This window comes from Pseudoliparis swirei, chromosome 24, assembly GCF_029220125.1.
Source record: "Pseudoliparis swirei isolate HS2019 ecotype Mariana Trench chromosome 24, NWPU_hadal_v1, whole genome shotgun sequence".
Classification (NCBI taxonomy): domain Eukaryota; kingdom Metazoa; phylum Chordata; class Actinopteri; order Perciformes; family Liparidae; genus Pseudoliparis; species Pseudoliparis swirei.
In genome coordinates this window covers 2,466,252-2,485,421 of record NC_079411.1, presented here as the reverse complement: position 1 = coordinate 2,485,421, position 19,170 = coordinate 2,466,252, and the positions used below count along the sequence as shown (strand labels likewise).

At 40.3% G+C, this 19,170-nt stretch overlaps 2 protein-coding genes across 2 annotated transcripts in view; both read left to right on the top strand.

Annotated features, from left to right (window-relative positions):
• Positions 1 to 6,484: 6,484 nt before the first annotated feature.
• Positions 6,485 to 12,757, top strand: rab1aa (RAB1A, member RAS oncogene family a). The gene is made up of 6 exons (XM_056408440.1): positions 6,485 to 6,633; positions 8,595 to 8,667; positions 8,773 to 8,868; positions 8,951 to 9,046; positions 9,877 to 10,008; positions 11,342 to 12,757. Exons 1-6 carry the CDS (start codon positions 6,620 to 6,622, stop codon positions 11,537 to 11,539), a joined length of 609 nt encoding a protein of 202 aa, XP_056264415.1. The 5' UTR covers positions 6,485 to 6,619; the 3' UTR covers positions 11,540 to 12,757.
• Positions 12,758 to 18,284: 5,527 nt separating this feature from the next.
• The window catches only part of LOC130189563 (SERTA domain-containing protein 2-like), a 10,630-nt gene continuing 9,744 nt past the window's right edge, over positions 18,285 to 19,170 (top strand). Inside the window, exon 1 of the mRNA XM_056408431.1 lies at positions 18,285 to 18,533. The gene's annotated coding sequence lies outside the window, so the exon portion shown is untranslated. The remainder of the gene's footprint in view (positions 18,534 to 19,170) is intronic.

The following is a 19,170-nucleotide window of genomic DNA, read 5'->3' as shown; positions in this document are numbered from 1 at the left end:
AATAAAAGTCCTGAATTTAAATATGAACAAAACAATTTAAAATATGCACAACGTTTACCATTGAGAACATTATTATTTATAGTATAGTTATAGGATATTACATTATACAAGTAAAGTACTTTTTTAAAATCAGGTTCACACCACAGCAGACAAAATACATATTTTATTATAATTACAATTATTATAATTATATTATATAGTGCTTTATTCAAGCCACTTTATATGGTATAAACTGAAACAGTAGAAGAAATAACAATGTACACAACATAAATAAATTGCATAACCGTCAGAAACAAAAACAAAACATTTCAGTTTGTCCATCATTTTGGCTTTTAAATTCCATCTGTGGATATGTTAGTAATACCCAGCAGTGTATTCACTAACATATAAAACAGTCTCAAAACTGCATTATTCTGAAACTAATGAACAAATAATACGACTCACAATTGAACATTATTAAAAAAATAACCCAATATGGAGTTACGTGATTTTCAGTGAGTATGAAAATGTGTCATCTGAAAAGCTGTCAGCTACAGAAGCTGTCAGATAAATGTAGCGAGGTAAAAAAAAGTATAAAGCTGCACACAATTTGAATATTCAAATAAAGTGGAAGTGCACATCAAATGTGTACAGGGTACTTATAAGTTAGTATATAATACATTATATATATGAATGTATGTACCAGAATTTGAGGCCTTAATACTATTGTGGTTCTCAGTTTGAAAACTAATAATGCAATAATCCTTTTTTCATATGGGGAAATAGCACCACTCTCCGTGGAGGACGTAGAAGACATCTACCTATTCGGAACTATGATTACAGGATTTCTGCTGTTTGGATTTGGCGCTGCCCTGGCTTATCGGAAAATTAAGGAAACGGTGACAGCTGTAAAAAGCCCCCTAAGGCTGCCCGACATGATTGACGCGTTGGGTAGAGTTGTTGGCACTCAGACTGTGGCATTAAACCGCCAGAATGATAACATCGTGGAGAAGCTGACGGCTCTGCAAATGAAAGTGGATCGATTTGAAATTCTATTGGCAAACGGGAGGAAGATGGAGGAATAGTGGTTGCGCAAAAAATGCAGCTACTGGAAGACCAAACAATCCCAATCTTATCTGCTGGCTCCCTTACCCGGACGGGCCTTGGCCAAGGCCGTTACTGGAACAACAACTCCCCCGAAGATCACTGAAACGAGAATCTCTCTCATTCCCTTCCCCCTATCCACAGACACCTGTGGTTGTTTTTCTCCCAGGACCTTTCAAGGCTATCTCCATGGCAACGACCATCTTGTGGACTGAGAACTCTGTCTGTTGTGGCCTGGGGGAGGACGACATACCAGAACACGCACACACGAACTTTCAATAATACTGATTCGCATTCACTACCCCCCTCCCCCCATCCCACGCCTTCGCCTGCTTTTCACCCCCAGTGTGACCGGACGGGGCTGTGCTGGCGCTGCTGTGTTGGCGGACCGGCTGGCTGCTTGTCGGTGCTGGTTACCTTCTGCCCCCAATGGATGGGCTTAGATCACCCAGTTGTTGGATTACCTCCCCTCCCCCCTTCCTACTTGTTGCAAGTCATGTCTAAAATGTATGTGCTTATGTGCTAAGGTGTTTTTTTCCTGCTCCCACACTGTACCCCTCTCGGGGCATAGTCGGGGGGTTGGTGTTTTTTCTCGCCTTCTTCCCTCATGTTATGCTGTAATCTTTCATCCACCCTTTCTTGTAATTTCGATGCTTTTGTACCTGTACTCTGGCAAACGACAAATAAATATATCAATCAATCAATCAATCAATCAATCAATCAATGCAGCCTGACAACAGCATCGTGGATATCGGTTGAAAAACAAGATCAAAATACCCGTCTGTAGCAAGTTACATGTCTGTACCGTAAAATAAAACTCTGGTGGCTGGTTGATGGCAGCATTAACATGCTCACCGACGACCAGAGACATTGGCATTTTGATTTAATTTACTGTTTATCGTGGGTGTCGGTGCTTTTTTGTCTGGCAGAAAGAGGTTCCTTATTATCGATCCCATCCTCAGAGCTCTGATTAGCCTCCGGAGGGTAATTCCAGGTGACTCCACCGATCGGCATGTGGTTCTACCTGTTACAACGTCGCACGAACAAATTAACTGAGCGCTTTGTCAGAGCGACAGCAGTTGAGACAAATTGAGATCATCGCGTCTATTTCAACAGCACAGCAAACACAGGTGAGCACAACTTATATTTACGTTGCAATAAGCGGAATTGACACACATCTTCAGCTTTATGGAGACGATATGTTGTTCCCTTTTCATAACATGTCAAATAGTTGAGCTACCATGGGTCCTCAATTGAGTTTAAGCTTGTGTTACAATTGTTTGAGGAAAACAAATCATCTTCTCCCCAAAAGTTTGATCAAACACAAAAATATGTTTGTATTGGTTTATATTAATATTAGTATGAATTTGTTTATTTGTGTTGTGCTCTCTGGGTGTAGATATGGCTGCTGCACACTTTCTGCTGTCTGAAGATGTGTTTTTGTGCCAAATCTGTCTGGATGTGTTCACTGATCCAGTCAGCACACCATGTGGACACTACTTCTGCAAAAAGTGCATCACTGATCACTGGAACAACAAAAACCATAAGGTGTGACCACTGTGTCACGAGGTTTTCATGAAAAGACCTGAACTGGTACATAGATACACCCCCATGTCTGATGTTTCTGGCTTTCTGCCGGCTCAGCAGAAAGTCAGAAAGCCAGAAAGCCAGAAAGCCAGAAAAGCCAGAAAGCTCAGAGCAACAAGAGTCCAGACCAGGAGAAGTTCCCTGTGACGTCTGCACTGGAACCAAACTGAAGGCCCTGAAGTCCTGCCTGGTGTGTCTGGCCTCCTACTGTGAGACTCACCTGGAGCCTCACCTGACAGCTTCACGCCTGAAGAGACATCAGCTGATGGACCCTGTGGAGAACCTGGAAGACAGGATGTGTCTGAAGCACGATAAACCTCTGGAGCTGTTCTGTAGGACCGACCAGACGTGTGTCTGCATGCTCTGCACTGTGTTGGACCACAAGATGCACAATGTTGTTCCTCTGAAACAAGAATGTGAAGGAAAGAAGGTGGAGCTGCAGAAGACAGAGGCTGAAACTCAAGAGATCATCTAGATCCAGATCCCTTCTATGACGTAGAAGCTGCAGCTCTCATCTACTCCTTTACTGGCTGCTCCTTCAAGGAGAAACTCCTCCCATTCTTCGGTCCTGGTCGTTATCTCTCAATCTCTCAGAACATGTTTCCCAGTGTTTGGAAGTCGGCTGCTGTTATTCCAGTATTTAAAGAAGGAGATCGCCTTTCTCCCTCTAATTACAGACCAATCAGTATCCTGCCTACAATATCAAAAGTTGCAGAGAAGTTGGTAGCTGAGCAAATGATCTGCCATTTGAAAAACAGTCCCTTTGCCCTTCATCCAATGCAATTCGGCTTTAGAGCCAATTATTCCACTGAGACGGCCACCTGTTTCTTTACCGAAAAAATAAAATTTCTACTGGACAAAGGGGGTGTTGTTGGAGCTGTGTATCTTGATCTCAAGAAGGCATTTGACACTGTAAATCATAGTATTCTTTTGTCCAAATTGCACAGTTACAACTTCTCCTCAGGTACACTTAAATGGATGGAATCATATTTGCTTAATAGGTCACAGTCTGTCCAAATTCAAAAACATCAATCCGCTGCCCTCCGCTTGTCCACAGGTGTCCCACAAGGATCTGTCCTGGGCCCATTATTATTTTCCTTATATATTAATGATCTGCCATCAGTTTGTCCTCATTCCAATATTCAAATGTATGCCGATGACACCGTCATTTATCTGCATGGCAGCAATTTGGGAGATGTAGCAAAAGAACTCACTACATCCATGGCTAATGTGACTACTTGGTTAACGCAATGTTGTTTACAACTCAATATATCCAAAACTGTGTGTATGTTTTTTACCAAAAGAAACTGATAGTGTAGAACCGGATGTTTTTGTATCTGGGAGAGGCTAAAGGTTGTATCTGAATACAAGTACCTGGGAGTACTTTTGATTCAAATCTGTCTTTCAAATCACAGGTGAAAAAGTTTGTAATCGGGTAAAATTCAATCTATCCAATTTCCGATTCTCGCGCAACTACATGTCAACAGAGGCAGCTAAAACATTCATGCATTCAATGGTTATTTCCCATATCACCTACTGTTTAACAACCTGGTCACATGCTAGTGCCACTACGCTCAAACCATTACAGTCATTATACAAGCGTACACTCAAAACTCTTGATAAAAAAAGTTCTGTCTCATCACTGTCCTATTCTAAAAATACAACTTGCTTAGTTGGGATAACTTGATTAAATATGTGCACGTCTGTCTGATGTACAAAATCATACATGGATTGACCTCTCCTCCTCTCAAACAATTTGTCACCACACGAACTGGATATCGGCTCACAAGAGGTGCAGCAAGAGGATTGTATCGTCCCTCTCAGGAAAAGTGCTTTTAGTCATGCTGCTTTCTCAGTACAAGCAGCAGTTGACTGGAACTGCATTCCAGTATCTATCAGAGAGCTACAATCATTCAACTCTTTTAAAGCAGAAACAAAGAAATGGTACATTACTACCCAGCTCTGTCAGCACTAGACTGTAACTACCTCCTCCATCTGTCCAGGTTGGACTTTCATTTTGTCTGTCTGTCAGTTGTTGTCTGTCTGTTGTCCGGTCTCTGTATGTCTTGACTTGCTGGTCGGTCGTTTACTCCACCTGCGTGTCTTCTCTTGTCGTTCACCTGTATGTCACATTTAGTCTGTAAGCTTTTATGTTGTATCTCTGACATTATGTTTTTATTCTGTCCATTTTAACATTGTTCTCCCCTATTTTATTTGCTTTATCTGTAGATTGTATTTGCAATCTTATGTTTTTAGGTTTGTTCTTAACATCAGCAACATTGGGACTACAGATGAAAAATAGCCTCTTGGCTAACTCTGGCACATTTACTGCAATGTTTTTATCAATGTGCACTGTCCCTTATTAAATAAACCATTTAAATAAAAAAAAGTATAAACTCTGCTCCTCTGATCATCTCTCCTGTTGGAGTAAACTAATCACTCTCTTTGGTTATTGTAATGATTTTCTTCATTGAAGTGAATAATTTGGTGTGAATATAATGCAGCTTAACTTTTCATTTTACTGTTTACTGTGGTGATTGATTTACACTTCATTATTAAATGTATCCCGTTACATATAAACATATTAATTTCTTAAACTCTGCATCATGACACATTATATGTAGAATATCAATTCAAACCGTTGTTAAATCTAAGACATTTATTTCCACTTCCAGAAGAAAGATCCTTCTTTACAGACACCAAATACATGAAGCTGAACTTTGACTTTGAGTAAATCACCTTAATTAGTTCTGATGTTCAACACAGAAAACATGAAGCTTCATTAAGATTGAGGCCTATTACATTTATAAAGTCTTTACAGAGTGCAGTATGTCTTATTGTGTTATTAACTACATATATCGAATAAATACACATGTCTTTTTGGTCTGAAAAGTAGTTTGAAAACTTTGATTTGTTTTGTGAATATTATTGAGATGACTTATGAATCAAAGAAACCTGTAAACATGATTGATTAACTTGAGCATCAAACAGAAAAGTAAAGCCTGGTTGACACAGAAGTTGTGTTTCATGATAAATAAATTGTATTATGTGTCTATCAAAATAAAAGAAGTTTACAAACAAAACAAGGCTTTCTGAAATATATATTTTGATACAGTTTATCCATCTGAAACCATTAGTTAATTGACAGAAAATGGAAACTATTTTAAAGGTACAATGTATTTTACCTGTAAAAACATTTCAAGTTTTCAGTTTCACAAATGTGAAGATTTGGTGCTGTTCCTTTTAATAATGTTAATAATGGAAATGCTTTAGTCATAATGTTGAGGTTTGGCCAAAACAAACATTGTGAAGGTGCCACTTTGGGCTCTGAGACGGAATGTCTCCCTATTTTAACTGTTTAAAAGAGAAAATAATCTGCAGATTAATCCATCGTCAAAAAAAAAGTTAATAGTTAAAAATGAGCTCCAGCTGAATCAACTATAATAGTAAAATCCAGCTTTTACATGAATATTAATCATTTAATTATCAAATATATAAGAATAAACCAGTCACAGGGGACCTTTTTATACTCTTGATGCTTTAAATACATTTTCCAGATTATTCAAACATACTTTTATTCAAGTTAAATTTTCAATTATAATATGGAATTCCATATAAAATAAATCCTGATATAAACAATCATGCTTTTACCTTTTAAATCACATTTTTCTACATCACTTTAAAGACTATTGACTTCTTCCACGTAAACATCGACGGTAAACGCCCATCTCGTCCCAAAACTACACTTCCCACAATTCTTAGCGGCTGTTATTTCCGGGTAGGTATCGCCTGACAGCCATATTTGATTCGATTATGCTGTTCTGGCTGCGACAACCAGTTTAGCCAGTTCTTAACGGAAAAAATAAATACACGGCCAGCTTTAAAGGTTAATCCGCGACGAAGTCCAGCAGCATTCGCAGTAACAACAGTTCATAATCTGTAGACGAAGATGAATCCCGAATAGTAAGTGTGGCTTTTTTGTTTTTAATGTCGATTCTGACCGGTCGAGCTGTCAGAAGCTAACAGCTAAGCTAACCCGTCAGCTGCTTTGTCTCCGGGACGAAGCTAGCTGGCGTACGCACTCCGGACTGACAGCCTTCCCGTTCTCGTGTGTCAGCAGTTTCTGGTCCACGGAAAGCCGATTAAACGAGACGATATTTTTTTTCTTGCGTCCGCCGCGATGTTCACGAGCTCAGTTATCGTGGCTTTTAGAGAGAAAACGAAGGAAAGGAATCGAGCTAGCTGACGGACGAAGCTAACGGAGCGATAACCGGTGTTACGGTGGAACAGGCGACCGTGTTCACTGGCGACTTTTAGCCGTACGTGTCCGTTGTTGTCGTAGTTAGGACAGCTGTCTCGAACACATGTCATATCACATACAACACGTATGATGTTACTGTTTCCAACAGCTGTCTTAACTACGACAACAGCGCGCGCGCGCGGCTGAAAGTCTCCAGTTAACACGGTCCCCGGTTCCACCGCGACACCGAACGCTGCTGGGCATTTTGTTATTGACACTCCGACAAGTCGTGACGGCGTCAGAGTTCACGGTCATATCGGTAATCGCGAAGCCAGTCGGTGTCTCTCCACCGATCCGGAGTGAGTTTATCGGTGGTTTCGGTGTAACTAATCCATCCAGCGCAAACAGGAAGTTACTTGAAATGATGAAGATGAAGATGTGGCGTTAAATTCGGTGTGAATCGTTTGGGATTAGTGGATTTAGTTAAAATGAAAGATATTATCACGCAATAAATGAGCAAATCAATAAAAAAATATATTACAAGTAAAAGTGCTTATAATGCAGAGCGGCTCCATTCTCAGTCACGTGATATTATTGGATTCTTGTCATTGGATTACTTTGTTTATCACGTGCAGATAAAGGTTTCATTGTTTAATTCACTTTATACACTGCTCATGTGATAGTAATTTATTGAAATTCATTGTTTCCCCCCTTGGTCGAGTTTTAGTTGTTTTTTGTTAATGTACAATATTTACCTCCCAGATGAAGTGGATTAGAAATATAAAGTCACCATGAACGTGAAAAATACTCGTAAAGTTAAAATACACCCCAAATTCTACCCAAGTACAATACATGAATATTCTTAGTTCAATACCGCTCTGCCTAAGATCAGCAGCTAACAAATGCTCATAATATTAACGAATCTCTTGATCGTTTCGATGATGGATGAGTTGTTTACTCTCGAATAGGAAACAATAATCATAATTTCTTAGACCTTTTATAGTGACGTCTTCCATCTGCTTGTTTTGACCAACCAACAGTCCAGAACCCAAATCTACGCCGCTCCCATTCCTATATACAACAACGTCACTATTAGACTGTAAGACAACAGTTCAATGGCGCTGAGGGTGCAGGAATACATATAATATTTATTGTGATATCTTTCTATTTAGTGCTGAAACAAACATTGTATTACCATAAATGTTAATAAAGAGATTACATCAAATGCGAAACATTTATATCTCCACTTAATATCATATTAAAGGAAATATGTTTTGGGTCGTTGCTCGGACCAAAGAGTCGCCGGGCAAATTCTTCCTAATTTTCTTTAAATGACGGTTTAGTCGATCTGCAAAAACACTCTTTCTTTTGCAGTCTCAACTTTTGCAGTCTGAACTGGGACTTTAATGTCACTTCGACACCTAATCGCAGAACCAAAAGAGCATTCACTCATTTTATGCGCACATTATTTTACATTTGATAAAATAATTTTAAAAACTACATAAGACCATCAATCCAATAACTAACTCATTTTTTAATAAAGATAATATCTGATCAAAGGAAACATTGTGTAAGGATCTGACCAAACATTTAGTCTCACGTGACGTGATGAAGTGCCTAGCAGGCTTTTTAATTGTTGTTTTATATCTAATTCTCTCTCTCTTCCCCCCCTCTACCCTCACAGTGATTATTTATTCAAGCTGCTGCTGATCGGTGATTCTGGTGTCGGAAAGTCATGTCTCCTTCTCCGGTTTGCAGTAAGTGTCGGCCGCCGTTACCCAACAGGCTCGTACGACGGTGGCTGATAACCTGCTGGTGTCACACCTGTGTGCGTGTGTGTGTGTGTGTGTGTTTTATCCTAGGATGACACGTACACAGAGAGTTACATTAGTACCATCGGCGTGGACTTCAAGATCAGGACCATCGAGCTGGACGGGAAGACCATAAAACTTCAGATTGTAAGAAGAGCCGTAAAAAAAGAAAAACTATCAACGTGGCGATGAACCTGTTGGACTAATGTCGTCTGCTCGTCTTCCTCAGTGGGACACGGCCGGCCAGGAGCGGTTCCGCACCATCACGTCCAGCTACTACAGAGGAGCCCACGGCATCATCGTGGTGTACGACGTCACGGATCAGGTCAGCGCCGATCTTTAATGTCCGTGAGAACAAAAGAACCCGAGTCACTCCAATGAGTGTTTAATAATAAGATATCCAAGGTAACGAAACAAAAAGGGTGAAAACGGAGCAAAGGAAATGCAAACATGAGAAGAACGACACTGTAGATAAAACATGAAAAGCTCCACACAGATATATTGTTCTACATTAAATAGAAAACGCCTACAAAGGAATTAAATAAAGCGACATCCAGTATATAAACTATATATACATCTCAGCTAGTCAATGTATTTAAATGACATCAATCAACCACAATTTAGATGATAACAAATAAAATAAAGACTAAAAGTTTTGTGAACATAGATTATAATTTGTTTCTATCACTGTTTTGAGTCAAAACATTAACAAACACTTTTGATTAAAAATGTTTTTTTTAAGTACAGTGGCACATATATATACATATGTAAAAATAAAATAATGTATATAAAAAATCTCTATATATATATTATGTGTAAATAAGAATAATTTAAAAAAGGACAGTATACATATATGTATGTATACTGTCCTTTTTTATTATTTATATATCTTTTTATATATATACATACTTTTAATTTATATATATATTCTAATAATTTAAACAATGTTTTTATTATTTTTATATATATTTATATCTGACACACACACACCTCATTATCTGCCACTGATTTCTGTATCAAAGTGTATCACATATTCATGGTTTTCGGGGCGTCGCTGCTCCGTCAGCAGTTCCTCCGTCAGCAGTTCCTCCACCAGTCCTCTTGATTTCCCGACTGAAACGGTTTGTGTTGATCGCCCGTCTCTCTCGTCCTCAGGAGTCCTTCAACAACATCAAACAGTGGCTGCAGGAGATCGACCGCTACGCCAGCGAGAACGTCAACAAGCTGCTCGTCGGCAACAAGTGTGACCTCACGACGAAGAAGGTGGTGGACTACACCACGGCGAAGGTGAGCGAGAGACCACCCCCTCCCCCCTCTTTTGTTGTGAAACGGGTTCATTTGAAACACTTTGTCCAAGTACATGTCCGGCGCTAGAAGATAATAACTCGCTGACTCGCCGCGCTCTCACGGCCTTGGCATTCTGATGAGTGGGGGGGCTTTGTTGCTGATATCGGTGTGTGGGGGAGGGGGGGGGGTATGATAGGCGCCTTAATCATGGTCATGGTAAACCTGGAAAAGTCATTGAATTTAAAAAATGTTTATTTCCATGCCTGGAAGGACCTTGAAAAATATTTAATTTCCAAATGTTTTTTTAAAAGTCATGGAAATTTGTTATATTCATATGTTTGATTTAAAAGAACAAACATTTATATAAATGTTTTTTCTTTTTAATGAAACGATTGTCTATTAATTTTTGTCATTTAAGGTTTACACTCGTGTCTACACGGAGATTTCACAAAATGTTTGCTCATGGAAATGTGGTTTAAAGTCCTGGAAACCCATTGTTCAACTTGTGTATGAACCCTGTATTTGGGTTCTGTGTATTTATATCTATACAAGTATTGACTCGTGTAATTCCGGCCGTGATGTTTGCTGATCCCGCCCACAAAATGAGGTTAAAGGCGGAGTCTCAACATCGCGTCCTGGAACCTTTTCACACGAGTATTTCTAATGAATAACAAAAGATCTGCTCATCGGAGGCGTCGGCCACAACAAAACTGGTTCATGACTCATGAAACAAAATGACACAGTTAGAAGTTAAGCGCGGTCGGTTTAGTGCCGGTTAAGTTATCGTCTCATATCCCTGATCAAATCATACATCTAGATATCTTTATTGAATAGAGCGAGCGAATATGAACTCAAATTCTACAATATTAATCTTTTTGCAGTTCACACAAGAGTAAAATAAACCGTGGGCTTCGCTGACAGTTGCAGATTAATTCATGTACGGACATGTTATTATTTTAAATTGGTTCATACAAGTTTACGTAAGCACTCGTCAATATAAAATACTCTTATTTTTCCCCATTTAATCAAAAAAATGTAGCTCTTGACTTACTTTTTTTTTCTTTTCTTATTTAATTTTCTAGATAAAAAGAAAAGAAGTCCACACAAATGCACATAATCATACAAAATGGAAAATATAAATAATATATATATAAACATAAATAAGGGATAGCGTGCCTATACCTACACACGTGTGTGTGTATATATATATATATATAAATACATAAAGCACATGCAGGCCCTCATTTAATTAAACTTGCATACCTACATATTAAAAATCTAAATAAATAATAACTTGACTGACTGACTGAAATTAATTCTTCCCGCTCGCCAGGAATTCGCCGACACCTTGGGCATCCCGTTCCTGGAGACGAGCGCCAAGAGCGCCACCAACGTGGAGCAGGCCTTCATGACCATGGCGGCCGAGATCAAGAAGAGGATGGGCCCCGGGGCCACGGCCGGATCCTCGGAGAAGTCCAACGTGAAGATCCAGAGCAAGCCGGTCAACACCTCGTCCGGAGGCTGCTGCTGAGGCCACCCGAGAAACAGAAAGATAAACAACAGCCACGACCCCCCCGACCCCACGACCAGTCTCGATGTCACCACAGGGAAAGAGAAGCAGAGAGGGAGGGAAAGAGGAGGAGGAGGAGGAGGAGACTTTTGAGTGGACCGGTTTGTAAGAATCCCTTTCCGCCCTTTAAGTCAGCAATAGGACGGTAAGCCCACCAGAACACAGACACACACACACACACACACACACACACACAGACACGGGGCGGTTCATCTTTTCTTACTTTACCAAAACACACTCGTAAAAAAAATAAATGTATAAAATTTTTAACAAGTGTGTGAAGTTAACCAATGAAAGAAAAACAAAAACACTTATTCAGCTTCTTCTTTTGTGTTTCTCTGCCCCCCCGCTCTGCCTTTTTTTGTTTGTTTTTTGCGAAATGAGTCACTTTTCTAAAAAAACAACAACAAGAAAACAACCCAGAAGGGGTATAAAAAAAAGAAAGAAAGACAAGTCGTCCCCCCCCCCCTCCCCCGCACTGTTTTATTTCGCGACTTTTGCCCCGCTTCTCCTCTTACCCCATTTCTCCAAAAAATACAAAAATGAAGCACATGCTTGAAAGAAAACCAGCATCATGCACGTTGGGGGGAAACGGGCGGCGCTGCCCCACCGGGGGAGGGGCGGGCGAGCCGGGCCGACGCCGTCGCCGCCCCGACTTCACCGCGTCGCCCCCTTTAAAGTAAATCACTCCAAACCGACCGACCCTGTGCCTTTGTGGCCGGAGAGTTCCACGACGCGCGTACATGCCTTCGGTGCTCTTGTGTTGTCGGCGTATCCCCCCCCCCCCCCCTCTTATGTAATGAATCCACATTGCACGACAGCGGTCCACATTCCTGTGTGTGTATATAAATGTATCTGTGTTCGGCTCTGCTGGGTCCGTACGATGAGCATGTGCTGCATTGGGAGACGCGTGTGTCCTCTGATCCTCCACCGACAGCACAACCCACGAGAAGAAGATAAAACACGCCCCCCCCCAGCCTCGAGGATAATCTGAAAACTGTATATATTTATACATAAATGTAAGAAGTGATTTGCAAAATTGTGTGTAGAGAGAGGCGAGAGACACGATGCATAGCTGGAGTTAGTCATCTCGACACGTGATTTGTGGCTGCGGACATTTTTTGTGGCACGGTGTCTACTATTAAAAAACAACAATGAAGGAGATCTTTGATAACTGCTCGTCCGCGTGGTGTTTTTATTTTGTTGTCCTCGTGCACACACTTCATTCTTTTATCAGTCAGCTATAAACAGAGGAATGGTGACCTTTGACCTCCGTCACTCAGGCTGCTGCGGCTGCTCAACTCCTCACGAAAATATACTTGCAACTTAAATTTAGTTGAACTTCCCCCCAAGGATAAGAAAGTCACGTTTCACATCAGTTTTACAGTTTATCTTCTTATTCGTTTAATCAGTCGGGAAAAAACGTTTACAATAATTTCTTCGCTCGCTTCAGGCGACGAGAAGAAAACATGAATGCAATTTTAATGCATGCGACTTAAATAATGCAAAAACACAAGTTATGTTCACTGAAGTCAATAAATAAAAAGCTTCAGCTGTCTGACAATGAAAGTATTAGTTTACAAAGTAAAATATATTGTTTGTGTTCCACTGAACGTTGTTTACCCTTTTTATACCAACGAGGAAAACTTTGAAAGATACAAATAAAAATAAGTATAGATAATTAAAGTAAGAAATAAGTACATGAAACTTGTGAAGAATGGGTGAAAACATTTGTAATATATTGTATATCATATGTAGTGACACACACACACACATGAGTAGCAGCACAGCACATGGACTGTAATATGACACCTGTAGCTTACACCAGAATATTAAGATACATAGCATTTGTTTGTTTTGTTATAGAAATATGCTAAATACACGATGTAATAAAACAGTACAACAGTATAGAGTTATTATCCTGTATGGTATATAAGATATAATATGGAGGGGAAATATAAGTATTCATTATTAAATAAAATAGTTTAATATGAAATGATTGCATGTGGGTCTTGTATGAAAATAGACTGTGAAGCTTCAGTGCTCTTACGTCACGACTTCATGTACACAACACAGCAACACAACAACACGGGTGTGAAGTATCACGTGAAACAACAAGCAACACACACACACTAAACTCCCCTGAAGTTCCAGCTCCGCGCCAGCAGGGGGCAGCAAACAGCAGCTGATGGTCTTCTGTTGTCACTGCAGCTGATCGACTGCTGAAGGTTTGTCTGTGTTTGTGTAATATTACTGATTATAATTATTGATCTATTCATGTGTTAATAACTTTAATGTCGCAGCTGGTAAGGGAGGAGCTAATTGTCGTACAGATGGTTCAATAAAGTCTTATTCCGTAATATATTTTGTCATATTTTAATTATTATTAATCTGAAGAAACTGAAGTTACCCGACAAATGCAGTGGAGCAAAAAGTACATAATATTAATACAAAAACATAATAGGAGGCAGAACATTTTTACTGCACCGTGAATACTTTAACTTTTGGATACTTAAATACTTTAACTTGTGGTATTAGTACTTTGCTCCTGAACTAAAGGACCTGAACACGTCTCGTGTTCACTCAGTGTTTTCTGTGTGGAGCCGTCCGCCCTCATTAAACTCAGCAATAAAAAGGGAAGAAGGGAGCGTGAGGCCCCTCCCCCTCCCCCCCACCCCCCCATCTCTCATCTCTTATGAGGCTGAACCCACAGTTTGCTTTCAGCTGCAAAACAAAACACACCAGAGAGAGAGAGGGGGGGGGAGAGATCTGGTGTGGAGGAATGGGAGGGAGCAATTGTGGAATCGTGTGTGTGGGGGGGGGGGGGGGGGGTCTGTTTGCCGGCTGAGTTTGTAGCTGGTTGCTGGGTGATGATGGTGGGGAGGAGGGGGGGGGGGCGTCTGTGACAGCTGCAGAGACCGAAGTCTTTCACCCCAGGAGGCGGAGGGTGTGTGTGCGGGGAGGGGGGGGGGGTGCTTATGAGTCTATGTGTGAAGTTCAGTTTCACAGTGAGTCCTCACCAGCTGATCAGACTGACGACTGCAAGAGAAACAAACCTGCAGTGTCACACAGCTGTCTGTACACACACACACACACACACCTCATTACCAGTAGCAGCACAAGACGAACAGACTAGTCCAAAGTACAAAGTCGAGGTGCTTTGTACTTTCTCTTCACGTTAACCTGACGGCTTCAGTTACATAACAAATGAAGAGTTATTATGAAGAGTTAACGCCGTGCAGACAAAAGAATCTGATGTTTTGTTATAACTTAAATAACTCATTTATTCCATTCTAGAAATTCCTAACGGCGATACGATTTTGCCGACGAGTCGATTTAACCCACAAATCTGAGTTTCTGCATAAAGAATCAAACAAAAACACCGTAACTTTAAATCAGTTTCATTCAGTCATTCAGGGGTTTTTTAAAGACGAAATCGACGAAATTACCATCTTAGTTAACGGCTCAGAGACAGTACCGCATTCGTCCACAGGGGGCGCCAGAATCAATCGTCATGAACTAAACTGTTCCTTTAATTCACTTTTTAACACGGCATTATATTTCATACGATTATCAGGAGGACTTTGACCTATTTAGGACTCACGTTTTTTGGCTTCTTTTAAAACGTTGTGGCTCCTCCCCCTCCTCTCCACGTCACCGCCCCGCCCATCCACACACCTGTTCCCGGGTGTCAGCCCTGCAGGTATTTATAACCCCCCCCCCCATCGCTCCACTGTGAGTTGGTCGCAGTGGCTCTTCGTGCTCTCTCCCCCGGTGCCCTGACCCCCATGTCTGCTCATCATGGAGGTTCATTTTAGGCTGTTTTAGACAAAGCTGGAGCATTTATTTGGGCTTTTTAAGGTGCACGTCTATTAACCTATTGTTAAAAAAGGTTATTTTCTAAGTGCTTATAAGCTGTTCTTTAAAATCGGACAGCTTTTCCTCGAAGATATAGTTTAAATAAATGAGTGCAATAATATGACACATATTATATTCTACATTTTAAGTCCAAAATGTAGAATATTTGAAATATATATATATAATAAATACACTGAAATAACAAGACTGGGTCTTTCTTCTTCTTCAGACGTAGTAAGCTAAAGTTACACTAGACTCACAAGAAACTCAGAATATATGCAGTAACTGAACATAAAACACAAATAAATAAATAGATAAACAACACGTGGGTGTTGCTCAGCGTTGTAACCGTCAAATGAATGAGGAACAAAGGGACGACGACAACCAAGCTAACTAATAATATCTCATCAGTGATAGCTACAAAAGAAAGAAGCTTGAAGTCAGAGTTTGGACTTTCCCTCCGAGTTTTCAGCGCAGTTGACAGGAAGTGACTCGTTTTCTCCGCGTGAATATCGCTGGATAACTGGGATGCTTCACATAGTTGTGGTTTCTCACTCGGGGGCAAGAAGCAAGAAAACGGATAATCACACTGAGCTGCAGGAGAGAAGGGAGAGCTCCTTTTAAACCAGGATATATACATATATATATATATGTATATATTTATATAAATATACCTTTGATCCTGGTGGAGTTGAAGGATATTTACTATGAGGGAGGCGGCCCTGTGAGGCGACACTGTGAGAAAAACTGACGCGCTGATGAACCTTTAAAGGTGTCGTGAAGCACGACGTTTCATCTCCAGCGTGTGAACTATGTTCCTCAAACGTGTTTTTTAAATTCTTTTTTTAGGAAAACCTTAAATCAAAAGCTGAAAACACAGGAATTTAAATAATACTCAATAAACAAGTGTTTAAAAAAAAAGAATTCACCATATCCTATTTCTTTTTATTTAAAGCGGACATATATCATGAAACAAATCACATTTTCTTGTGGACATACATTTTGGGGTTTCTGGCCTCAAACCCACAAGAGGGTCAAAGTTCAAGATGCAATGTTATGAGGAAGTTGGCATGTCCCAAATTAATGTATTCATGCAATATGCACTGTCAGGGCAGCTGCAGTTTGTACTTTAAAGGTAAAAAGTAGGAGGCAAGGTGCAGCACGTTTTTCTCTACGAGCCAATCAGAGCACAGACTGGGCTTTGGTGGGCGGTTTTGCTTAAAGTGACAGTCGCTTATTAAATGGGGCGGTTTTCAGAAAGAAGATGAAATACACGTACGTTTATACAGATTGCATGAACACTGAAACATAGAAATATGTTAGAGTGGGAAGAAAATAAAGTACAAGAACAAATGTATGTATTTTTTAGAGTTTTAAATTATTAAATTCCCCCGGATGAGCGTAACGCCATGGAAGGACATTTGTTTTATTGATTTAAATCAAATTGTTTGTATTTGTTTGTAGCCGGAAACAAGAAAGAATGAGACACTTTGCTACACTACAGTTAGGAAAGTAAACTTAGAATACTTTGTATTAAAGAAAGTACTTTAACAGTCACACCTGACCTCTGACCTCTACCAGTTGTCATAATTCTGACTGTTTGTGCTTAGAGACAACATGTTGTGTTGTTGTACTTTTTCGTGATGAAAAATGTGGAAAGACAAAATCAGATGCAACATATTAACTTGCATTGTTTTGCTGTTCGCGGTCACATCTCAGAACAAATCATCTTAAAACAAAAAGATATTGGCAGCATTGGATCATATTTTTAAAGCATTAGATCATATTTTAGAGCTTTTTCATCTGAGCTGCAGAGATCAGCCGGTCTTTACAGCTGTTTCCATGAAGGAAGGAAAACCAGCCGGATCTGCATTTAATTTTCAAAACATTAAAAAAAGTTTTCATCTTCCTCGGCCCTTCAGCGAGTCCTCCTGTGTACAAGTATCACGGGTCTCCAAAGGGTCCCACAGTGTGCCATTATTCTGTCGGTATGCCGGGAACACCACGGCAGGAGCTGGTCAAGCTCAACACAGTGAGACGAGGATGATGCTCACTTCCGAGTTGGCCTTCAAACTAAAAGCTTTAGATTCCGACTTGTTTTCTATGTTTGCCTCCCTAAACAAGTATATACAGTATTTAGTATTATATGTATTATTAATTTTATATAGCAAAATATTCAAACATATTGCTGAACTATTGGTTACTTTCTTCATACTTTATGCACTTTTTAGGAAAATAATTCTCGAAGCTGCACGATAATTTCGGTTCGACCAAGATGTCAAACACGTATGACAATGATATTTAAAAAATATATTATTCATAACCTCTGCACTCAGTATTATATGTATGTATTAATTTAATCAATTAGTGATTTAAATCCAACATATTTTGTGTTTATTTTATTACTCTTTCCCATTTTATGTATTCATCTTGGTATTATTATTTGTTCTCTTTATTGATACTGGAATAAATCGATAGTATAATGATCAAGCAGTTGAATTATTTATTTAAATACAATAACTTCATGTTTTCAATATTTGATAATGCATTCAAATTCTTATCTCTTAATTTCTTAATCAAAATGGACACATACCATTAAGTGCTATAAAGTATATTACAACAGATAGTGTTATACATAGTCAATATTTTGGTGAAAAAATAAATATTGTCTGCACATAAAATAGTGAAAATAGCAACAACAACAAAAAACAAGAGATTAGTTCCGCAAACCCGGAAACTGGTTTTATTTTGAAGGTCTCACAGGAAGTGGTGTTAACGGCGGCTCGTGCCGCCTTAACGGGCGATCCTCGGTGACACATCTCCTCCTCCTCCTCCTCCTCCTCCTCCTCCTCCGCTCCGCTTCGCCATTGTGCGTGGAGCCCAGTGAGCGTTGAGGTCGAGGCTGCCGCTGGGGGGCGGGGGGGGGACGACGGCGGAGAATTAACAAACAAACAAACGGACTAACGGCCACATTATCCTCCATCTTCGTCTCCTTCTCCTTCCTCTTCCTCCCAAACCGTCCGCCGCTTCCCGCTCCTGGCCTCACCGACGACACCCATGCAGCAGAGGAGACCCCGGACGGGACTAGCTACATGTGGTGAGTGACAGACCGGACACCGACACCTTTTAAATAGACAGAAACTTGTCCTCGTGCCGCCTCGCGGGGCGGCCGTTGGTCCGGCGCGAGCCCGAGCGGCGCGAGCGGTTTGTGACGTTACGTTAACTTATGAGAAGAAGAAACGTTACGACACGTTACTACAGTGGTAATTAATTTAATTTAAAATAATTTATTAATGTAATATCTTAGTTCACACCTCTTCTGGTTGAGGTGTGTAACGTTAAAAAAACAAAATACAATAAAATACTAAATATAGAAAAGAACAACCGCGTTTCTCTTCGGTTCTGGGTGGAGGTCGTGGCCGCGTATGGGAGCCGAGTGGCCGGGCAGGTGGCGGGGAGCAGCCGGTGGCCCGGAGGTCCCGGTGGGTCTGAAAACCAGCTGCTGCTCTGACAGCCATATAAAGCGCTGCGCGGGTCCCTCGCCGTGATTAATACATGCCGGAGAGAAGGAGTGAGCACAAGTATAAGTTAAAAGGCTTTTAAAGTTATACTTTTGTGGTTTTAGTAGTTCAGGAGTAACTTTAAATGTTTTTAAATGTTCCAAATCTAACACGTAGATAGTCCTCTTATTGTTCCTAATTACAAGTTTATCTAATGTAGTATCAACACAACAC

What these genes read in the sequence shown, in the direction of transcription:
- rab1aa (XM_056408440.1), top strand. An exon ending in GTCTCCTTCTCCGGTTTGCA is followed by an intron (nt 8,668 to 8,772) that starts GTAAGTGTCGGC and finishes GTTTTATCCTAG; the next exon opens with GATGACACGTACACAGAGAG. An exon ending in TGGACTACACCACGGCGAAG is followed by an intron (nt 10,009 to 11,341) that starts GTGAGCGAGAGA and finishes CCCGCTCGCCAG; the next exon opens with GAATTCGCCGACACCTTGGG.